General features: G+C 30.1%; 1 protein-coding gene across 1 annotated transcript in view; it reads left to right on the top strand.

The window, feature by feature from the left end:
* The first annotated feature begins 436 nt into the window (after positions 1–436).
* Positions 437–26,472, top strand: part of LOC132920395 (hexosaminidase D) — a 30,292-nt gene continuing 4,256 nt past the window's right edge. The window contains exon 1 of the mRNA XM_060982757.1: positions 437–770. Within this exon, the coding sequence (XP_060838740.1) occupies positions 763–770 (8 nt within the window). The 5' untranslated portion in view covers positions 437–762. The remainder of the gene's footprint in view (positions 771–26,472) is intronic.

Below are 26,472 nucleotides of genomic sequence, written 5' to 3' on the forward strand. Positions count from 1 at the left end.
GGGTCTCGTCCGAGTCGCGTCCCGGCGCGTTTTAGTTCGGCGCACAGACTACCAGATGGCCTCGCCGATACGCGTCCGCCGGTGAATCGATAGGAGAACCGCGATATTTACACGCGGAAAAGACCCACCCGCCGCGGCCGCGTAAAATCGTGCGATGCGATGAAATAACAATAATATTATATTGTTGTAATCGGCCCGCGGCCCACGTATAATACACGAACGGTCGTACATCATTCGTACAGAGCGGTCGCGTCGGCCCGTTTGGCGGGTGGTCAGTGGCCGCGCGTGGACAGGATACGTTTTTCGTCGGCTCGGGGTGGGGCGCGCGTGGTGGTATTCTACAGAGTACGTCGTCGTAGTCGTCGTCGTCGTCGTCGTCGTTGCCGCCGCCGCCGCCACCACCGCCCCACCGCCACCGCGCCGCCGTAGTAGTAGTAGTAGTAGACGACGCCGCCGCCGCCCGTCCGACAGTCGCCGTTCTACATAGCCGGACGTCTGTCGTCGGTCGTCCCATTCGCGTGTCGCGGTCAGTGCAGTGTGTTCAGTCTTGTTCGAGTGTGCTTGAGCGGTTGTTCTCTTCGCAATATTTTCGGCGTCGGGTCGGTCCAGGCCCACATCGCAGTTTCCGGCGGCCGACTCGCCCGCAACGAGCAGCGGACCGTCACCACCCGTCGTCGGGTTTTCAAAAATCGGTCCCATCGCGTCCCGGCGCGGATGGACTGACACGCTGTGCCGACATCGCAGCGTAGGCCATCTGAAGATATGGACAGGTAGCTAATGAGATATTTTTTATGCCGCACAGGTGTCTAGTGCGTAATAGCATTATAACATTGTACGGCCTACCGTTTAAATTATAATAGTATCATTGCCCGTCGCGAATCACCAGTCTTGCCCACCTGTTTACCCGACATAAAAATATATAGACAATAATAATACAATTTTTGTGAATAATTATATCGAATCGGACACGGCCGCGTTGTTATGCTGGTGCAGTGTGTATGTAGTGCGATAGGTATTCCATATCATTATTATATAGGTATATACGGTCGGTTATACCGCACTACGGCGGACAAGTGCCGGTTGCCACCCTCCGCCTTACATACCCCCTGATGAAATATTTGTTAACTCCGCGAATGGATGACGATGCCGAAATCGTGGCGCGGGGGTGGTAAAATATAAAAAAAAATGGTCGCTGATAATAACGATTCGTGATAAGCGGGGGGGGGGGGGGTTGTCGGGTTCGTCTGCACGACGAATAATGGTTTCCGCGAATTACACCGCCGAGTTTCGATGACATTCCACATTCTACCCTCTACCTGTTACGAATTGTGTATATATTATTAGGTACTGCAGGTGCCATCCAGTTTGGTGGAATCTGTTTTTATTCCACCCTCCAGTAATTCTATACCGGTCGGCGGTCCGCGCGACGGTACAGTGTCGTGTTTACGGACAATAATAATAATATCGTTATTTTCATATAGCAGTCCAAACGATGAATACAAACGTACACCTCCGATTAGATTTTTTTTTTTTTTGTAACCGTTGCCGCCGTGAAAGTAGCGCGCGGACCGGTGTCGTTATAGTTGTAGTATATAGTATACCTAGTCCTACTTGTTCATTCCACTTCGCGCGTTTTCTCGACGTCCGTCGTCCGACGAGAATGCGTTTAACTTGAAACACATTCGACCGGCTCACAGAGGATATGGTCTTTTCTGTTATACAAATTACAGATGATTAAATAAAATAATGAAAACAAATGTACCCGTCTTTGGCCTAATCTTATTATATCCGTGTGGGAATCCTGTTTAGTATTTATTATTATGTTTCTCACTATACTCCTACGATACCTATGAATGTACGCCACCTCCGCGTACAGGAGATATACACCCAGAGTGCTATGCGTATAATATATGTACATCTGTACAGGTGGTGCGTGGCGTAATAAATTGTCTTTTACCGTTCTAAACGTCGTAAACTGTGACTGTGGCGGGGCTTAAAATATCGTGCACGTTACGATAAATGTGTAGTGTGTTACATAGTTAGATCTTAGTTTGGATGCGCTTTTATTTTTTATTTTAATTTTCAATGTATATTCTGTACCTGAGGGTACATACGAGTACGAGATTATTTCAGATTAATGAGATAGGTACTTGAATAGATCGACCGAAAAGCCACTTAGTCATTGCCAATGCACTCTATTTGTTATTTAAACTTTTATTTGACGTACTATTATTATATACCTATCTAATTAAAGGTTTTTATTAATTTTTTTTTTTAACCCTAATCGATGAGACTCTAAAAATCACTGTTTTTTCTGATTTTATGGTTGTTTGTTATAAATCATAACTTATGAGTAATACGCTTGGAAATTCGTGCAATTTTTCTATATTAAACGTGTATCACCTGCACTACCGTTCACGAATAGTAGTGACCAATAGGCAATAAGTAATGATTAACTGTCTGGATCCGTATGAAAAACTGAAATAGATATTTAATACGAAAATATAACGGTCTACTGCGTACCAAATGTTCCGATTGTCAATCGGCTGTGCCTATGTCACTCGTGTATTTAATATTTCGATTCGGTAAATAAAAAACCCGTACCATTTTCGCAAAGAACAAAAGCGCGTCCCTTTTGAACTGGCATTGACGGTAATGCTTCGGTGTCGTCTTTATTTGATTTGGATTTTTGACAGTTAGCCAATAGCTGAAAAAAGTTGCCGAGGTTAATGCCCCTATAGTAAACGCCAACTATTGAACTATAGTTCGCGATTTGTACGATATTAATTTCTTTTAAATAATTTATAGATATAGTATACATCAGTACGTGATTGTTCTTTTTTTGTATTACTCAGAAGTCTAAAGACTTCGATTTTCTATATAGTCTAATTATAATGAATGTATTTTTTCTTGATTTTAAACATTTTATATTTTCTAGGTCATTAAAAGCGTAATCGTTTATATTTATGATTATTATGTTTTTTTTAATAATTTTTATTTAGAAAATTTAAATTCTCCATCCCAAAAAAAGTATATTATAATTACGGTAAAAATTATTGAAATGTATAACGTATACGAAAATAATGTTCCACTAACACAGAATTGTAAAATTTATAACGATATTATTGGCGTATAGGTATTCAGTCTATACGTCTAGAAATATCCCTATTCCCTATACATATTGAAAACGTGACGGATCAAAATTCGATTACAAAATACAAAGTGTGTGAAAGATATTATAAATAAATGGAGTTACAAAAACGTGCAAATGAATAATGATATATAATTTGTAGTTTTTAGTTATTTTGTTTACTATACGATGGTTCAAAAAAATCGTACAGAAATTGTGTAAACTAATTGGTATTATTAGAAAAATTACTAACTTTATAGTTATGTGTCATTAAATTGCACTTTTTCTCAATGGAATATGTATTATTGTAATTAATTATCTAAATATGTTAAATGCCAACAAGTCTTAAATCGAAGCTATTTATAAATAGTTTAAATATAGTTTGATTGCTCTAAATGATAAAACGCGTTCACTAGCGGTTAATAGGCGTTTAATATTTTAATTAATATTATGATTCATGATATTTTACAAAACCCATAATTATTCATGGTGTTATTTATTATTTACTAAAAATTAAAATAATTGATTTTTTTTTTTATTTCAGTGATGTATTAAATCTATATTTATAAATAATAGAGCTAATGTATATTGTTTTTTCACGTTTGAAATGAGATTGAAAATAGAATCATTAAGCCTGTGTATATATTTATATTTATATTTCTATAATGAAATATGTATTTAAATTAAATTTCAATATTTTTATTAATATTGTTACCTAGTAATCGGTAGATTACTGATTTTATTATGTCTATAGACTATAACACGTGTCATAATATTTATTTTATTTGAAACAGTACGAGAAAAGACAAATTATCTATGTGACTCTCCAATATAATATATAGATGCTTTAAACATTCTACTTGCTTTTATGAAATTGCAAAAGTAATTGATTACGTTTAACAAATTAGCAATTTTAGAAATGTGTGTAAAATCATAATTTTATTTTTAAAAGTAATAGTATTCTGAATTTTATACTTGGGATTCGGAAGTTGTAGGAGTTACATATTATTCTATATTCTCTCAATTTATAGCAGATGCTGAAAATCCAATTTATACATTTATGATTTTAAAAATTGAAAATTTACTATTTTGCATATTTCGTCAATTTTAGGGAAAAGTAAATATTTTATTGATTTTTACACATATATTATGCATATTTAATGTTGTCTAAAAAAATGATTATTTTCTTTCTTGACCTATGTATTTTAAATAATAATGAACGCATTCAATTTTATTTTTTTACCGTAAATATAATCGTATAATCGTTGCAGTCGAATATTACTTTGATGACAACGATTAGATGTATATGTATGATTATCATGCAGATATATCGAAATACTATTTAATAGTCGATAAATTATCGACTTACCTTATCGTAAATCTATTTCTTGTTATTCGTTAGTTATGTTTTTGTTTATGATTTACATATTTTTTTTCTAATTAATAAAATGTCAAAATAATAAATACATCAAATAATTTTCCGTTATATTTTAAATGATACCGGTAAATTATTTTTCTCTTTATTTTACATTTTTTTTTTGTACATATTATAAACAACATTACCTAGATGTTTTATTTTCTGAAATTTCGAATATTTGATATTTTTTATGCACATTTTACAATTCTGTCGTGTACCTATATTTTATCTTTTTCATATCCTATTACTTCTGAGCTCTAATTATTATTTTTTTTTTAATTGTGTTGAAGTAAATAAATAATATTAGTTAATACAATAATATATCAGCTATTTGACCTATAAGAAAGTTACATATAAAAAAAAAAAAAAAATTATAACAATATTTTCGAAGGAAATAATAAAACGATATAATATAATGTATTTGTATTATTATTTGAATTTTGATGTACACACAAAGTGCACAGTGAAATTATTGTTGCATGCGCAATACCTAATACGTAAAACGTCACTATATAGCATGGTAGGTATCATAAATTTACATGATTACCATTTCAATTATTTTCCCCTTGGGTTCTATTCGTAGATAATTAGCATTGTAAAATACTTCCTAATAAACATTAGTTCCTAATTGGTCAAAATGTAAAATTACAGTTATTCTATCAAATGTACGCTTAACCCACACCTTATAGCGTTTGTATATGACACATATATATTTGTGGATGTCATGCTGTAATTAACCATAAAACAATGGCAACAAGAACAAACTTGGTTCGGATAAAAAAGTATACAAATTGCGAATGAAAAAAATTGGGACGACCGTTCTTGATATACGTTATTTATTTTCCATGGGGATTAAAATATTTACATTTATTTTTCGTTCGTTTTATATTAGAATTTCCCATGAATTTCCCTATAGTATGTAATTATCTAATATGTATGTGACGTGTAGTATATAATATTTTTTCTATTAATACTTATGAAAATCTCGGTTAATAATTTTATTTATTTATTTATTGTAACCAAACATATATACATATGGTTAAACTCAATTTTTGTTTTTTCTTCTAATTTTACATAGAACACGTCATTACACAGTATTATGCATATTTATTTGTTATATATTATAGACACAATACATTTAAATTATATGGTTGTCATTGGTAATAGACAATAGCTAATATTGGGTAGGTTACTCAGGTTACTAAGTAATTTGTATTTTAAATGAAGTTAAGTTATTTGTAAAATTTGAAATCTTTTTAACGATAAAACGTTAGTATTAAACTTATCAAAATGTTACATTTATATGCAATTAACATGCAATGTTCTTATAAGTGTAATATTAGATATAATATTTTATGATTCGTTTTCGTCATTTTCAGTAATATATGTCATGCTTTTCTATTATATGTCTATTGTCTATGCAAGAGTCTATTTGCTAGCTTTCGGTTTATTTAATATTATACTTTAACAATTTTCGCTATTGGTAATACTTCTATATATTATTTATATTTTTACAATGTAAATATGTTTAATTCTAGCTTCGGAGAAACAAAACAATAATAATCCTATATAATCACATCTACTTTCTCTTATGGGGATATCATAATACGAGTACTTATCTAAAATACTACCATAATATGTTACCTATATTTTAGGTTTTACATATCGGTATACAATAATTGTTATTTGTAGCTACATTAAAATATAATACAATTAGGGCCCGAATTTAAATGCCCTTAAAACTTTTTACTTATATTTATTACTAATAATAAATATTGATGTTTACTGGTGCTTAGTAAAATGGTTAACTATTAAATTAAATAACAATTAATAATTAAACTTCGAATCAAATTTATTTTAAAAAATAAAACATGACCAATTAATAATTATTAACATTTTCTAATTTAATTATTTAGTCCAGTGTTTCCCAACCTTGGGGGAGTGTACAAATTGCCAGAAAGGCGCAAGAATGCAAGATGTCATAACGAAGTAAAATTTGTATTTATTTAATTATTTTTATTTTATAATGCAAGGAAAAAATGAAATATTAATAATGACCGTGGATTATCGGTTATCGATAAAGATGTTTAACCGTTAAACGACTAAACACTCATAATCTTCGCCAGGGTACTTAATACTAAAAAAAAAAAAAAAATATCCAAAGAAAACTGCCTTTACATTAATTTTTAATTTCATTAAAATATATTATATTCTATTACTAACTATTAATTATATTTTATAGTAATTTATTACTTTAATTATTTACATTTATTCACATTGATTATTCAATTATATTATTTATATTTTATAATTATTATATAATCAATAAAAAGATAAAAAGTACTAATTACGAGTATTGTGTAGTTTATTCGTTAAGTATACAAAAAAACGTGATCAATTTTTTCAAATTATAGGAGAGGCGCTAGATTTGAAAATCTTCAAAGTAGGCGTAGAATCGAAGGGGTTAGGAACTACTAGATTTTAATCAGATATTTACAAAGTAGTCGGTAGGTGACTTTTATTGATTATTATACTAAAAACGTTAAAATTGAAGCAAAAAAAATTAAAACATAATAGATTGCGTTTTTAGTTTTGTAATTGAATGGAATAATATTTTATTGTTATTTGTGAAAGGAGATTATCAGATTTAAACATTTATTATTTAAGTAATAAGTATTTATCTATAGAGTTATTTTACATAAAAAAATAGCTATGTAATATAAATAATTCAATAACACTGTGTTAATTTGTATTAATTATTAGTATCATTGGGCTGGATAACTAAAAAATGTAAGTACTAAATCGTTTTAAAATTATAATATACTATTTTTAGTATTACTATATTTTATAACTGTAAAATTAATAATATTATTCGTAGGTAAAGTTGAAATGATTAGCACTTGCCTAAGTGGTACACGATAATTATTATTAGGTATTATTGTTAATTGAAATATGAGTCTATAAGATCACGAGTCTGTATTGTAATTATTGTAAAATAAAAGCAAAAATAATTTTTGAATTTTTAAAATATACTATTTTTTCTGCTTTATGGTTGCTTTAATATAGCATTTCCATACTAAAATTCATCTATGTATATTATTATTTATGATGTCTAAATGTAATGATAATTATCGTAAAGAATTGACTGGTTGACGACATAAGTACAATGGTACATGGTACATATGATATTATTATGAAAATTATGACCATAACAATGTGTTTTACTTACGTGTCAAGGTAACTTAATTTTATTTCAGTGAAAAAATTGTGAATCGGTATGTAAGCAGTAAGCATCATAATGGAAAAAAAATTAAAAGGTAAACTGTGTATTATATTACACTTTGGCTTAATAAAAAGCTTTTGTCTTACCCTATATAAACCTGTCTTATATAATACAGTTCTTAATTAGATTTATAATCTAGATCAGTAACCCGATACCTAGTCAAAATAATACTAATATACGTATGTCAAAATACCTTTAAGGTTAAGGTACCTTCACATTTTATCGTATCGTATCTCATTATACTATTCGCTCAATAATGTATATTGTATTAGTAAAATGTTTTACCTTTAAATTGAATACATTTCGACTTGATCGAGCGTATATTGTGGAGGCATTTTTAGCATTAAGTATTCATGGTATGTGTGTCAAACATCACTAGTATACCTACAAACGATATGTGGTCTATTTTTAATTTGATGTTAATAAAATATGTATATTGCGATATTCTTGATATATATATATATATATATATATATATATTGTTATATTGTTGATTTTTACTAACAGTTGAATTACAACCTATATTTGATATCAAATCAAATGTATATTATATATATATATGCACCTATCTAGTTATTCTACTGAAGTACGAAAAATAGTATACGTACTATTGTGTATAGACTACAATAATTAAATTTTAATATAAGTCTACAAATTATTTTTGCAAGACGTTAAATGTACCGTTACAGTATACTCAACTATTTTATATAAGTATATATTATTAGTTATTACAGAGTAAATCACGTATATAATACCTATACATAGCAATCAGTACACCTTACGTGTTGTAGCAACAAAGAAAGCCGTTTTCAAGTTGCATATTTTGAAAACTGTTGAAATTCGATTAGGCGAAACAAGCAAAAACTATTATCATTATATTAAGAGGTATAAGTAAAATGATAACGAACGTATAATATTATGGTAGCATTGAAAAAAAATCATACTCAATAAACTTTCATACGTAACATTAACATAAAATAACACGCAACCTTATATACAATCGATATACTATGTAGCTATACATTTAAAGTATAGTGAGTATATATAATTGAAATTATAAACATGTTATACTATAAACATTATAAATACAATTCCCCATTTGTTTTTAAATATAAAAGTATTAAGTATAAAAACATTATCTCCGATTTCATAGGATTTTTAATATTTGAAAGTAAATTAATATTTATATATTATGTATAAAAATAAAATTAGGGGCAAGTAGGTAACCGTTTTTTTGATAAACAATAGCTGTAAAGTAAAAAAAAAATAATAAGAAAATCATTGTGTGAGGTTATTAAAAAAAAAAATTATAAATTTTAAAAATGTTCATATTTTTTTTCTTGAATATTTTAAAAATTACTAAGAATTTTCAATTTCTACTTTCCAAAATTACAAATAAAATCCAATTTTCTACCAGAAATCTCTACTAAAGTTGATGATCAGAGCATTCTTTCTACTAAAAAAAATGCCTTCGGGCATAAAAATAAATAAAAAAAACATTTCATTGTTAAATCATTACATTCATCGTTCCGCTAAGAATCTGAAATATAAGAAACATTATACAAATTGATAAAATTCATACAATGCTTAATAATTTAGTAGGAGTTTATACTCGTAATAATAAAAATAACAAAGCTATATCTATTATGGACGTTATTTTATCAAGTTGTGCGTAAGTAATTATATGATATTCGCAGTAGATATGATAATACTATACAACTTTCTATAATTGTATATGGCCTTCTCTATGAAATAAAATTCAGTTGGTACGAAATAAAATCAATCTGTATTTATTTTTAAATCATGGATTGTATTAAATATATTGGTTAGAGAGACACAAGCAAGATATAGAGATTATTGAATGTATTGGAATATAGTACTTATCTGTTCGCTCATAAAGTTTAATTAGTAATAATTATAAATCATTACATTTTTGTTTTAATTTAAATATAAAACAATGTGTATCGTTATTTTGTGCACTATAAATAATTAGAATACAAAATATAACACGAATTAGCATGATTGAGTGAGTCACCCTTTAGTAACACCCTCCAAACACTATCCACATAAATTTACGATGATAAATCACGATTCTAATTACGTTTAAACCTGCGAGAAGGTTTATTAGGTATAAGCTCTAACCATGTTCTTACAAGGGGATATATATTTGAGTTGAGTTTTGTATGGAAACGAATGAAGGAATAGGTTTTAGTTAATTTTCAAGTCATTAGGTATTGAGTTTGAGTAACTAGTTAGTTATACATACTGAATGAATTGAATGATTTTGGGTTTGTTAAGCTCCATAATTTGATACCTACCATAGCTACCGTAATACTATATGACTAGGGTAAATAATTAAATTTTATATTAGCACTAAAAAATCGACCTTTATTGTCCCAATAGTGTACATAGGATTATTTTTCGAAAGGGGTTGTGCTAATATTAATTTTTGTGAAATTACATAGGTACTATTGTTACTGGAGAGGGTATATGTCATAGAAATATATTTTCATAAAGGAAGACATTTCGGGGAGAGTGGGTTTGTGACCCCCTTACCTCACCCCCACCATTGTGTGCATTATTGATTGTGCCATACTTTACTAAACGCTTGATTGATATCAATAAACAGTCTTGTGCAGTATTGTTTGTTTTCGAGCTCAGAGGCTATCACATTGATTAATCAATGGATTTGATGAATTGTAGAATGATTGCTCGAATTTATGAATCTGAATTGTGAATTAAATCAGATTCTGTACTCAGTAAGAAAATGTCTTATTCGATTGAGAAGACATTTTTCAAAAAATTTACTTAATGTTGTTTTTGTTATTTTAAAAATAATTAATACATTTAAAAACGACACTTTGTAGGGAGATCGATCTACAGATATGTTCAAGTATTATTTAGGACATTTCGGTATATCTTGTTATGTTTAAGAATAATATGCTATGATTATAATTATATTCATGAAAACTGACTGTGATAATAATTTCCTATTTAATTTTGTTTTTGAATTTTAATTAAAAAAAACTATATAATTTTAAAACGTTAATAATATGTTAATATTTTTCATCCACAAAGATTAGAGGAGTCAAAAGCAACTTCGAAAAACTACTATATTATACATTCTTAAAATAATTATAAGAAAATAAATACCGATAAATTTTACTCACCGTTCATCAGAATTAAAAAAAAAAACCATCGGCATACGTCAACAGTATCAACGAAATCGACCGAAAGACGAGTGCCAAAATAGCGTGGAACTTTTAACAGTTACAATTACGTTAAAATATTTTGAAGCTCTGGCAAGTAGTATAACGGCGGTGTTGAGTGGCGTTTATAAGCAAACGAAGAAAAAAATAACGTTTTCCGTTTAGCCTGAATGCGCTAGTTGTGTCTACAATATACAGCGGTGCAGGTGCTGTATCAAAGACAGCTATTCTCTACCGCATCACCGCGTACAAACGATCTCGTTAAAAAAAAAAAAAAAATACATATAGGATTTCGTTCGATGTCGATAAACATCCAATTTACTGTTCGGCGTATTTCCCAGACGTTCAGTGTTTGAAAGAAAAAGTCGGTCGGTCGACACTGCAAAACCTCGATTCCAGCGTATAGATTGGAAATTTACACGGTTTTTTATGTATGTGTGTGTGTGTCTGTATTTTTATGACGTTTTCGATGTATTATTCTATTTGGACTAAAAAAGAAAATTTCTAACACAATGTAATACAACACGCGCATGCGTGTCGCATGTATAATATAATATCATTAAGCATAATATTATTATTATATCGTACACAAACACAAACAGTCGGGTCGCGCGCGCACTGACTGCAGTTTAACCGACTGACACTGACCGGTATGCCAGGCACACCGGAACGAAATTTTGCGCAGCTAAATCTCGACGACAACAAAGAGTAGAGCACAATAGCCCGTGACTGATGTGTTTCGTTTCGATCTTTACAGCGGACGATTTCGACCGCCGACCTTATATAATACAGTGTGTGAGCAAGAAGACGAACTCCACTGCGGAAACTAAAATTATATTATATTATTATTTCGTATTTTGCTTATTCTTTCGTCTGCCGCCCCGTGCACACGTGTTTGGTATAATATAATATATATATGCGATGCATATGTAAATACTATATTATATGTGCGATATACTTATATATCACATAATATAAAAAAAATATTTATCACACGATTTAATTTCCCTATTAACGACGAACACGACGCCATCATGTTTTAAGGTTTTAACTGCGGTTAGTGCGGACGTACGAGAAGAACGTGCATGATGCTGTGTGGTGGACGTGTATTACATAATGTGAACCTACTCTAGAACTCGACATTAACACCGGAAACATTTTAACATCTATTTGATTAGTATTATTATCGTTTCAATATTGTACCCAATGGCAAATTTTGAAACAAAATAATAACCGCACGCGATTCAAACGTATACGTTACCTTATATTTTATAATATACGCTCAGCGACTGAGACAAACTGGTTTTTAGCGCGGAATGCATTCGATCGGTTACTTACCTATCATCTTCTCTGCTGCATGCAATTATTAGGGTGCACTGTGCGTGTATACAGCCGTGTGCTTACTATGGTCGTCACTCGGCACATATTGTTAGAAATAAGTTAATTTTAACTATGCAATAATTGTGGCCGCGGCGATTGGTGTAATTGTTCTGGACGAGATATGTGTCACCTATTTGGCTCTATGATAATATCATAAACTGTACAACTGATGAATGTGAACTGTCTACCGCACGACACACACAGATATACAACGTAATGATATTGCTACAATTATTCACATTTACTATGATACATTTTTCGGTGCGGTTGAAAACCAGTGAAAATGGTTCCGAGTAAATCATGCATACTGCTTACACCATATACATACCATAACTATATTTTACGGTCGTGTTGTAATAATGTTTTTGGCTGGTATTAAGTATACTGGCTGGTTGTTGCCGAACCGATGAAAATAAATTTCGTCTTTATCGCGTGATGAATCTGCTATTTTTAAGACTTATAAACATATTCACGGTCCATAAATTTCTAGAAAAGCGTTTTGTTATTTATACGACGTTTCCATACAGCTAGCTCGAGCTTCAGACGGTTGTTGAAAGTTTCTTGGAGAAAAAAAATATGATAAAAAACGCATATATTATCCTACGCGGCTTTTATACAAAAAAATGTCGATTAGGTTCAAATGTTGTTAATACCGATATATGGAGTCGGACTATAGTCCATACTATAGTCTTTTGTGTAGTAATTACAGTCGGACCGAGGTGCATCGTAGTGGTATGATAAATTGTTTTATAATCGTATAGTCATTAGTACACCGTAAACGCAAAGATTTATGAATGCTGAACACTATTATTCCTGCTAGATTGTTCCAACGCCGGCGGCTTAAACATAGGAACGATATATTATGTACAATTACAAAAAGCTTATTTATTACCCGAATTATTTTACCATATTGCTGTTTTTATTTCAACGTATTGCCGTCTCCTGTCTAGTGTGGGTGTTTAACGAAAATCGGATACTCGTCTCGTTTAAAGCACCGACTGAATGGCTCCGAAATCGATTTCAATAAATATAGCTTGCTCCGTTTGGATCGCTATTGTTAGTGCGGGGTGCTTTATATAATAAATTCAGTCGAACGGTTGTTCGCGTTAAACACACTCGGCCGAGTCGATCATTGTCCATTGATAATTAATAATTTATTGTACAACAACAATATTGAATAAGACAATGCGTTCGTTAAGTATACACCTGTGTTATATAGAAAGTACGCGCCTATACCTAATATAATAATATAAGAGTATTATTAATAGTAAAGAGAAAGATGCGATATCGTTGATGTTGTCTGGTCGTTTACATTTTACAATAGATAATATTATAATATTCGCGCGTTGTACTAATAATACAATAATAATATCGCATGTACCGAAAGCTCTGTCGGACGATTTCCTCGCAGCGTGCTGATGTGTTACGAGCGACGCGGCGTCACTTGATGAAATTTATAGCACTCGGAAACGGTATAGATTTTGAGAGTGGGTTTTTGCGGGGACAATGAAAAACGGCGTTCGGACCTTTATGTGTGTCGTCCCCCCCCCCTTCACCTCGCATCGTGCACCGCCACGGCAGCCCACGCCGATCGCCGATTCCGGAGGTCATAAAACCAGGATTTTGTCTCGTGTGTCGTCGAGTGTAAACCAGCGCAACGGCGGCGGTACACACACACACACACACATATATAATATTATACGTTATAAAATACATGTGTGTTATTGTTATTATATATACATTATGGTGCTCAGGCACGCAGCCCCGACACGTGTCCGCGTGGAACATAATATTATATATGTATATACACATATATAGGTATATACATCGATGTGCCAGCCGGAATCCAACTTTGTTGTCGGCAAAATATTTTTATGTATAGGCTTGAAAATACCTCTTCTCGGTATTGTTGTGAGTGAAAAATAATAAAACGTCATCCTGAAAAACTGCGTAGCTATGTAATCCGACGTCCTTGTCACCGCCCGCCGTCGCCAATTGTCGGGTCGGCTAATTACGCGCGTGTGTATACATGCAACTAGGTACCTATATATAATGACAAAAAAAAAAGTACGTGCGAGTGAAATGAAGTAAAAAAAAACGACAATAAGAACGACAATCGTCACAGAAAATGAGAGAAAACAGCACATTGTATTATGCCAAATTGAAACGGTTGACCATCGTGAGTTATAAACTATTTTGTGTTATAATCAGGATTTGCAACCTTTATGATTATTTCAGTACCGGTATCGGTTCCTGTTTTTAAAATATCAGAATTAAGGTTTCGGTTCCGGAAACGATATTTTTTGTTTGGTTCCAAGCCCTGGTAATGATTGTCTCGGCAACAACCAATAGCAACTACGTACTTATTTAAATCAACTCGTGAACAGTGTCTTAAACTCTTAACCGATGAGATATACTACGCAGAACAGACGTCGAAGGATAAATATTAAATATTAATTAAATACTGTTGTATCTGATCTTTTTCTCATTGTGATCCGATCAACTCCCACAACCGGTCCTAAATCTGGTTTCGACATTGTTCAACGCCATTCAATATTTTATAATAATAATATTATAATATTCAGTCAAATAAACACGGTACACACATAATATTATGTTGTGTTCCGGTGATCATTGTGCGCGTGCGCCGGACTGTACAGCGGTAAAGGCCCGTATCTGCGGTCTAACGGAAGCGCTATTTGTCTAGCACTAATCTTCTAGCTATTAGTGCTATTACACATTATTAAGTATATTGCGGTCCCGGGTATGTATTTGACACCTTACTGCATTGCTGCGTCCATTGGCCAAAATTAATAATTTTTACGACTTGTCAAGTTGTATATGTTCTTGATATAACTGAGTTGAGTTGTTAATAAATTGATTAGGATGTCATCATAAATAATAAACGCTTGTCATTTATCTATTTATGAAGTTAATTTGTGTATCATTAAGTTAATTTAGTATATAGTGTGGTTTATTATTACTATAACTTATCAATTCGATGGCTGAAGGCCTGAAAGAGCGTTAACTGTACCTATTACATTGATTTTTAGTTGCAAACAAAATAACAATTATTAATAATTTTCAAATTTCAAATTGCCGGTTATTATAGAATGCGAAAGATGTTAGTCGTTGTTTCTATACTTAAAAAAAATAAAAAGCCATACCGTTAGGTTACGCATAATAATAATTGTTGTTGGTTTAATAGTATGACTAATAATTTTTAATATCGTCGTCGTACGGCATTTTTTTAGCGAGTTAGAGAACGCTTTTACTTTTTACGCACTTTTACATCATACATTTTCGTAAAATAATGTTCTCGTGTAAAGTGTGTCCGGTCACCGTTTTCCAGGACGGAATCACAATAATAATAATCGTAATAATAATAATAATAACAACAATAATAATAATAAAAATGATAATAATAATAACAATTGTTTTCAGACTGTGCAGTATATAAAATATATATAAATGTAGTAATGGTTACTACGTATAACGCGTAGTACTACGTCTATAACAGTCGTAGAAAACAAGTCTCACCAGTTGTGCGAAATTTATATTCTCTCATAATAACCGGCCGTGTACACGGTACATGTATTATGAACTTTAACGTACGACATATAACTATAGTAAAATAATATAATATACATTATTACAATGTACGAGATCGTAACGGTATAAATGTATAATAATAATATAACCTGTGCGTTGGTAAAAAATAAACCGCGCGTGTGTTCTCGTCGCATTTGGCGTGTCTTCGTGGGCAGTGGTCGTTATCGCGTTTTTCGGACAGTAATAATGTATTATAAATCATAGTAAGAATATTGTACCATACTATCGTATTATGCGTCGTCGTGATTCGATCTCGGACATCCTGCTGAGCGCGGTGGCGGTATAATATTACTGGTGCAGCGTTGTTCTGCCGAGTCCGTGTGCATTTTTTCTTTTGCAATTATTTTTGCTGCAGCGCGCTTTACACAATGAACACGCATCGCCCGCGTGGTTGTATCGAATACATTATTTTTACATTTTTATTTTTCAAAAACCCAATCCTTGCCGTGTAATTTGTGCATAATAATAATAATAATAATAATTATGTGAACATATTATTAAAAATTATTATCTGCTGCAGCGACCGCCGCATTGACATTGAAACCTTACTGCGGGCTTAATTGAGGCAGAGTCTCGAGTATTATGCGTCATTCTTTCGAGTAACCATCAAGCGTTAAAAAATCTAGGCTGAGTGGTTTTTTTTTTTTAACAAAAGAAACGTGACGTTTTCAAAATCCGGTCGTGTGTTCAACTTTTGCACTCTTTCGAGTACATTAATTATAATATATATATATTATTATATATTGTTCGTTTGCTCCGTCTACAGTGTTCTGTCGGTTTTCATTTTAAATCACGTTTTATTCAACGTAATCTACACAAAAAAGCACCGGAAATACGTATAATATACAATTTCACATTATACCTAAATACTGCAAAAACCCCACCACGTACATTGCGTTTTCTTTGATAGGTTGGTTTTAAATGTTTTAATATTTATAATGTAATATCCTGATAGTAGGTATAGATAAGTACAGAATATTGAAAAAATATTTGTTTTTTTTTCTTAACGATTTGCAATAAATCGAATATATATGTTCCTAATATCAAACCTGTATTGTAACCAATCTCTGGACGATCGAAAAACTGCGTAGAATATGTAATTCGTATTTTAATAGATTTAGAAACAAGCTAGTATAAATTACGAGTATGTGATATTGACTTCCTGATATTATATTATACAATACCTATACGTATAATAATAAATTACGCGTGTTTAAATATTAAATGTAAATATTCTGTTGGATGAGATAATATTTTATCTTATAAAGTATTGTAACGATAACTATGTTTTTTTATTTAATTTTGTAGATGGTTTAATTAATTAAATGTTAATGCAATTTTAGCTGGACATAAAAATGGGTTTTGGTATACTTGTTTCTCTTCGTTCGCCTGGGTAAAGGATAATATAGTGTTTGTTGCTGTGAAGTTAACTTTTAATACAGTAATAATAATTAGTCACAATCAAGAAACGATTTTGAGTAGTTTTACACGGTTAAAACGTAGTTGAACAATGGTTGACATTTCACAATCAAATTTTGATCGCAATTGCCGTTGATTTTTCTTTGGCTTATATAGACTAACTATTGAAAAAGTCGAAAAAAATACTTCTTTATACCACTTATGTAGTTATATGTTTCCTAGATTTTATTTCTAATACATGGATAGATTGTTTTCTTATTAATCTCAGTTCTTACCCTAAAATATGTTTAAAGAAATATGTAATTAAAAAACATCACTATGTATATAACCAATACATATAGTATTATAGTGTTTCACTATAGCTATCTAAAATATAAAGTCTTAAGTGTATATATTCATTTTTCATGTTGTGACGAAATTATTAATAGTTAATTATCATTAGTATAATATTTTATGTTTAGGTTTGGTTACTTTTATAAAATTAATAATTTATATAGTTTTTAGATTTAAAATATCTTGATGGATTTTATAAGAACTTAAAATAATTAACTCTCATTTTTTATAATCTTAAAAATTTGCCAAAATTTCCTATTCAAATTGTAAAAACCTAGGATCGTTTATTAATAACTGTTGAGTTTTAAAATAAAAACGTATAATAATAATTATTATAGTTATGATACTGGTCTGGGCTGGGGTGAGTAGTGGAGCAAAACTCACGTAGTAATATACCCTATGTATCTGTATTCTTTATTTCTGTCTGTACATACACACTTTTTTTTAGGCTTATGTCACGATTATTTTTCCAGTTTAGATTCGTGACCAGTCGTTATTTAATATTACCATAATACTTCGTCTCAAGGCTGTATGACTTGTTAGTTGTTAATAACAATAATTTTAAATCATAATACTGTCTTTCTTTTTGTGTCTAATGCGACAGCAACATATAGTATGATACCGTACATTTAATTTATAGCTATATACACAATATTGTATATTTTCATATCTCTCTGGTTAACATTTTACAGACACAATTAATTTAAGTAGCTACTATAGTAATAAACACAAACTTAAACGACTATATCTAAATATAACTAGTTATTTTGACATTTTAAGTGCGTAGGTGCATTTTTAGAAATACAGTTAAATATGTAAGTGCAATACTTCCAATAACTTCAATTACAGCGATTATAATTTAAAAAAAAATCGATATAAGTAAATGATAAAATTATATATATAATAAATTACATCAAATATATAATTATTATTAGAAATAAATTTTCAAAATAAATAATATTTTAAATTAAATTATATATGTTTATTTGTATAGCAGTACAATGAAGTTTAAATTACTATTGTGAAAATGAAATCATAAATAAGATATATGAATTGAATATGAACTAACATTTTATACTTTAAGACAATTTAAAATCTACTTAAATGTAACCAGAAATTGTACATTGTGAAAGGGTTTGGACCTTGTCGCAAACTTTTATGCACACATATAATTAAGGTTTAATGTATGCTAGCAGGAAATACAGTTTTGAATACCTATGCTTAATAAAAACAAGTCAATGGCATATCTCCTCCCACGGACTGTATAGCCCTTTTTAGTCCCCCTGAATATGCCACTGGAATATACTATTCATTATATTATCTAATATCAATTATGCCTTAATTATCTCAGTGAGGGCAGCTGTCCCGGTAGCTCCCGTGGTTATGATGCTTTTGGTTTACATGTATAATCAAATTCGTCTTTTATCATATGAATTATGAGGAAACGCCTATTGAATTAATTATGATTCAGCTTTTGACACGATGACATACAGTAAAATAAACCATGTACAAGAAATTTAATCTAAAACGCAGTTGCTACTTTCCTTAAACTTGGAGCAAGTCAAGAAAATATAATATAAGTTTGAGTAGGTATTCTGTTTAGGAATTCACTCAGACATACACAAGTTTGCTTATTGTATGGAAATAATATGACAAGTTGTGTTATGAAATTAATTTTTGCAATAACAATCGAAACTTTTGAAGAAGTCTGCTTTCGTGATTTATGTATTATTATTTATTATTAACTATTTTAATGAAATCGTGAAACGAATATAACAATATTCCCCGTTATATTCATTATATTCTATAGAATAATCATTAAACTAATGAATTAGATAAAAAACCAAACAATTTAAGTACCTAATAATTAAAATAAAAAATGTTTATATTAACTCATATTCAAAAAATTCATATAGTATTATATATATAGTAATGTTAAAATAGAGTGTGTGAGTAATATATATATATGTATTTACCGTTTTTAATCAAATATAATTCATTATTTATACACTTTTATATTATTTATTGTTTATATATATATATTACGTGCACACTTTAGCTTACTACCTTCTTACGTGTATATAGAAATGAGGATCTAAGTATATGATAAAATTAACTTAACCGAATTCAACTACAGGTTTACCATGTATTAGATGAACAAAGAAAGAAAAAATAGATTTGATATTGATAAATTTATAATTTAATATTAATTAAGAACACAATTGATGCATTGAAAATACTTGAAAGAATATTTTTATTGTTTAAGATTACAAAATAATACTCTGAATTCATATATTACGTAACTCATTACGCATGACCACAACCGGACGCAAAGAGAATGCTGTTGTTGAGGTCCGGCCGATGGTCGATGGGTATGGTCTGAGTCGAGTTGATGGAATAGCTTGTTTACATAAAGGCATAACAAAATATATTTACAGATGTCTATATTATAATATAATCATTTATGTGACTATATATACAATAAGATATGTATAGTAAGATTCTGATGACACTCTTTTTAGCAATTTATTACAAAGAGTAGTCACATTACAGTATAACATACTATATAGTATAATGTGCCATATATAGTATAGTTTACAAAGATTAATTATAATCAACGACTCAAAAAAATAATGGAAAAAATGTATGAACATTTCTCGATCTATAAAATGGTGTACTTTAAAATAAAATTGAATTGGAATTATATGCACATTTATTTAAATTTATTGTGTATAGGTAATAGTATTTATTTAACTATTGAAATACGCATTAGGTATACGACCTGATTCGTAGTTGTAATAAGTATAATTTTTCGTTTGTAGTGAAACCGATGATTTCCATAAACAGTTATAATAATGATGTGTTTATTTGGCCGAAAATAATAATGATATACATATAAATCAAACCACAAGTAAATTGTAATAGTACTGTTATAATATCGGTAGTGCGTATTAAGTGGTTCTATACAGTTATATTCAGTAATGCAAAAAACCAAATTGCGCTAAATTGTCTATTTCATAAATTGAACTATTTTCGTGAAATGTGTATATATTGCGTACAATACATGAAATATTTTTTGCATATAAATTATTATGTTTAATCATTTTGGCTAGCTATGTATGACGTATGTATAATAACCGGAGTAGTATCGTGTTCACTATGCGAATAACTTTTCTCGGAATGCTTAAATACTTTTCATTTCTGACAAACTGAAATCGTTTTTTTTTTTTTTTTTTCATAAGTTTGGACATATTCTCGCAGTCTGTACTGTATTATTTTGTATTATTATGGCATAAACCGATGTAATAGTTACGTACCTTACAACAACGTGGAAACTAAACACATCATGTTATTATTGTGGTTATTAAACTACATCATTTTAAATTATAATAATATACTTAATTTATCATTGCGAGTTCTAACTTCATATACGGGGTTATTCATGTGTCTATAAGCATCATTGAAATAGAGGCGTTTAATTTTATTTAACAAGTTCTAAAAACTATAATAATTAAATATGGGCGATAATAAACCTTGAGTAGGTTAGTTGTAGGCAGTGCGTATACACATTTTGTAATAAATATTAAACACAGTTGAGAAATCCTGATAAAAACGATATAATATAATATTCACGGTACGAAAACTCTTCGTGAAATAATAGACGTCTATTTAATGAATGATTTTAGTAAATGGTTGTAATTTATTATATAATATTATTTAAAAGGTAAGATTATATCTTATTGCGATGTAATGGAAATCTACTAACAGTAATTTGGGGTCAAAGTTTGACAATATTTTTTTATAAACGGCATTATCACAACCATGACTTGTTCCTACAACAAACACCAACAACAATAGATTTTAGTATTTTAGCATAGTCATCTATAGGGGATTAATGTATAAAAAAAAAACCATATAAATCACCTGATGTCTATAGTAAATTAAATGTTTTACGAAAATGTGTACATCGTATATGCACTACAGAAGATTTAATTTTAAGGACAAAATTTAAATAAAATAAAACGTAGATGTATATAAAAAAAGAATACCATGATTTATTCAAACGATCAAAAATCAAAATAATATTATATCCTATAAATAATTTTAATAATTATATACACGTTTTATATTTACTTCAAAAACGTCATAGTTCTAAGATAGTTATTAGTGCAGTGTTGTTACTTATTAGTTATTACTCATTGGCCGTTCGAGTAAAATTACTGTAATTACTTAAACACAATATAAAATTAATACATTCATTAATTTTAATTTTATTTCCTTATTATTTGAGTCAATTAAAAATATAACTAACAAAGATTGAGCAATGGTTGATTTGTCTTAATAGACGATTACTGCGCGTTCACGTGCCGTTTCGGGATTCATCGCGCAATAAAGTGTAAAGGGTTCATGTGGCTAAAATGCACTGTACCATGAATTCTGATAAAAACAATACCTTAGCAAAGTTTTTTTTTTAACAATTAATCGAGCAATTCCCATTATTGTTTAAAAATAATGTCTTATAAAATTCAAAAGTTTTATTTTCTTTATTTTTATTGAAGCATGATGATAGAATATTCAATAATTTTGTATTATTTTACTGAACAAGAATTAAATTTTTTTCTTTTTAATAAAAACACGTTCCATGTATCGAACATTACTTATAAATGTTGTTTACGAAATATTTGTAAATAGTTTTTTTTAACATTATGATAGTCCATTACGTTTATCGTCAGCTGTGTTCCGCTTGTCATTTTATATTTTTTTCGATGCCAGAATATGTGTCTGTTAATGGTCGTGGTGAAAAATGTATCGTTGGATTTTTTCGATTTAGAAACATCGTAAACGTACTGTAAATATCATACTGAGAAAAACTCATTTTGAAATATCCGAAATCAGATATTCACATCATACGAGTAGTAATAGCGTTTTATTTTACGATGATTTCCATCGTAGCGCCATTGCGTCATAGTTTTCGTAGGCTATCGTTAAAAACAGGCCCATTATCGCGTCTACACTTTTTTTTTATGAACATGTCCAACGCTATTTTTGTATATACAATTACACCGACTTGTTTTACAGATGTGTTAGAATTTTTCCGTCTTTAGGCAACGATAGTTTTTTCCTTCTGCTTAAACATATTTGAACATTTCCCATAAAAAATTATACGCTTAATAGAACGCCACACCCACATGTGATATCTCCGTCTTACATACATACAATATAAAACATTTACCATTTAGTTTAATAGAATCCATTTTATGTTGTTAGTTTAATATTAGATACAATTTACCTACTATCACACATAAAGCTATAAGAATGTTATCCGTATAGATTTTTATTTATATTATCGTTGTAAAGTGAATTATAGCTAAGTAAAATATTATAACTTTAAAATGCTCATAATTCACTTTAAGATTATAATATTAATAAAAGCCCCTTAGATAGCCTAGATTATATTTTTACCTTATTAAGTTTGATAATAGGTAAATTTATTCTAACATCAAAACTAATTACATAAAATTGATTCTGTCGAATGAAAATTTGCTATGTTTTATGTATGTAAGACAGAGACAACACATATGCGGGTTTGGCGTCCTCTTCAATGCCAAACTAAAACCATTTCTTTATCTTCCTTGAATTGGAATTTTCAAAATTAAGTGAACTATTAAAAAAAAAACATTAATTGATTTTTAATCTAAAGTTGACATTTTTTTAATTACCACTCCCTTTTAGTCGGCTAATCAGCGTGTACGATATAGGTAGACACCTCACTGAAGTATGTACCTATTGTACTTACATTTTATGAAATATTTGTATCGGCACACTGGTATTGGTATAGCTATATATTATTATAGTAGGCATTGTCATTTATAGTGGTTGCCATCAAACTAAGCTACGGACACCGGAAAGAATTAAAACTTTTTTTCCGAACCAACCGATCTTGAGACAGTGTAATTTTTCGTGACAAATTGTTATTGGATTCAAACGACGCGGGGTACTCATCAATATTATAGCAGTTTTTGGAGCGTGGTAAAATCGAAAAGTGTCATCGATTTGACTCTACAGATTACCAACGGGCCTGTCACAATGTTCAATACGTTTTTGTGTTTGTGATTGAATGTGTGTGTGTGTGTATGTGTGTAAATGTGGGTTAGTTGTTTGCAGTGACTTTGCTTCCTTTCCATTTGATGGCATCAATTTTTTTCCCATTATAACTCTTACGATTTATCATAGTTATAAATTATAGGTAGGTACTTATCTACCCGTAATAGCGTTGGCCGCCCGGGGAATAGGTTTGTTTATTTATTCCAATTCCGTTGTTATCCCTTTATCGCGTCGTTGAATTACACGGTCAATTAAACACATGATAATAATATGATATTATATACATTATAACAACAATACGTCCACTATTATGGGACGGCAGTTAGGACGGTAGTGTTTGTCGTTGTATAATAATATATTTATTCAGGACATTATTGCATGAACTGTTTTTTTATTTATTTATTTAATTCATTAATCGCTGTACTTTTGTGTCTGCAAACAGAATAATAATAAGATAAAAAAAATCCATTATAACGATATTATTGTATTCCTCGCGAATGGACCATATTATACACACAATGAAGACCACCCGGTGGCTTTGCTTTTGGCTGGATGATACACCACTAGTTGTTTATATTATTAATATTAATTGTTGTACATTATTTTTCATTTTATTTGATCTGCAATATACATAAGTATGACACACACACACACACACACACACACACACACACACACATTAATCGTAATTATTTTCTAAAGAACGTTGGATATATTGTTTAAATCTGGCAGTCGATGATCAATTATGACAAGGATTTTGATGCCTGAAAAATCGGAAATAATAAGTTCAAAATCTAAAAAGAACTTTAATTTTAAGTAAAAATGCAATAATTATTTGTTTAAATATAAGAATGCCCGCAGTCAAAAAATTTAAATATCAAAATTATCAAAGAATGAAAAAAAAATATTATTTTTAAATTTAATTTTCATCAGTCTCGCCTAAAACAATTAAAACACATTTCTTACGTATTATAGAACTTATATTAAAAAAAAAATCACTGTTTCAAAGTCTCAGCCTTAATCATTATTGTCTTCTAGCCATCTATGAGTGTAGATAATTATAATATAATAATAATAATATTAATATAATGGTAGGTGGTAATGCTTGACTAGAAATCGCGCGCGTAAGTACCAATTATCCGCATTGCATGGCGGACTCGCAGGATCGTCCGCAAAAGGATGAACCCAAAGTTTGCTAATGGATATTGAAATGGTAGAACGTTTCACGAATACATTACTGCAGCTGTAGTTCCGATGTAATGTATTCAGTTATCACTTATTTGGCGAACTCCTATTAACATAGCGGTTAACGCGGTAAACGGGGGCGTTGATAATATTATAACTATGCATAATGTACATAGATCATCCCAACAACTTCAAGGTGGCGGTAAATTTGATTTCGGTATGTTTAATCCCTTCATCCTTCAAGACGCATTAGGCATCATTTCTATAGACAACTTTAAAACAATTTTTAAATTTTTAAAATTATCAAAATTGTACAACCTAATGTAATGATATTTTACCAGGACGTTAAATAATATATTATATATACCAATATACTATAGGTATATTTTCTATCCCTTTTCTTTTTTATTTTGTTCATAATGCAAAATATAACACTATACATACATTCTCCGTGTATATTATTATCTTTAATTTTCAAAAGCTAATAATGACTGTTACTATAATAAAAGAAATCCTTTCTTCCATATAAAATAGACGTATGAAGTGTGCATGCATGGCATAATGTATTTGTGTTAACGAGTTCATGTTTATACACTAGCCCAGGCAATACTACACTAGAGTTGTCCGGTTTTCATCTAACCGTTACCGAGTCGATGGCGTTATGAAACCAGTAAAAGAAGTCGGCGTGTGAAAATTTCGGGTGCAAGCCACCGTGGCTTAAGTTGAATTTTATCTACTTGTGTTAGTGTATGAATATGCTAAATTAATAATATCAGCGTACATAATATAATAATACAATTTGTTTTCTTTCCTTTTAGGAGTACCTACCATGGTAATAAGAAATTTTTGTGTATCGCTATCGATATATGCACAAATATATTAATATATAGTACCTATATCGTAAAACAATTGGACCTACATTGTTTTTTTGGCTAATGATGGACCCCATAATGTGACTTATTACTCTCCATTTTCACTATACACCATATAATATCACTACCACGGATATGATTCAGCCAATTTATTGTATAGTGATGAGAAAAAAAATTAAAATTTACCACACTGAAATGTACGTTGTGAAAAATAACGAATGTTTCATATATTTTTTCTCGGTATTTGTTAGAACATTAGAGTCCGTAAACTTAACCCATCCATTAAACATAATGATAAATATTTTTTCATTAAAATAAGCAATACAATTAATCTATTAATAGTAATAAAGAATTGGTGATTTTAGAATTTTACATAAATAATTTAGGTCAAACTCAAAAAATATCACTCTATCTAGTATATTATTATTAATAATTAAATGTATTAATTATAAATAATTTACCATTTACCACTTAAATTTTTTATTCTGAATTATGTCTTCGTTTGTTGAATTTTATTATTTAGTATA

The sequence above is a fragment of the Rhopalosiphum padi genome, chromosome 2, assembly GCF_020882245.1.
Source record: "Rhopalosiphum padi isolate XX-2018 chromosome 2, ASM2088224v1, whole genome shotgun sequence".
NCBI classification, from domain to species: Eukaryota; Metazoa; Arthropoda; class Insecta; order Hemiptera; family Aphididae; genus Rhopalosiphum; species Rhopalosiphum padi.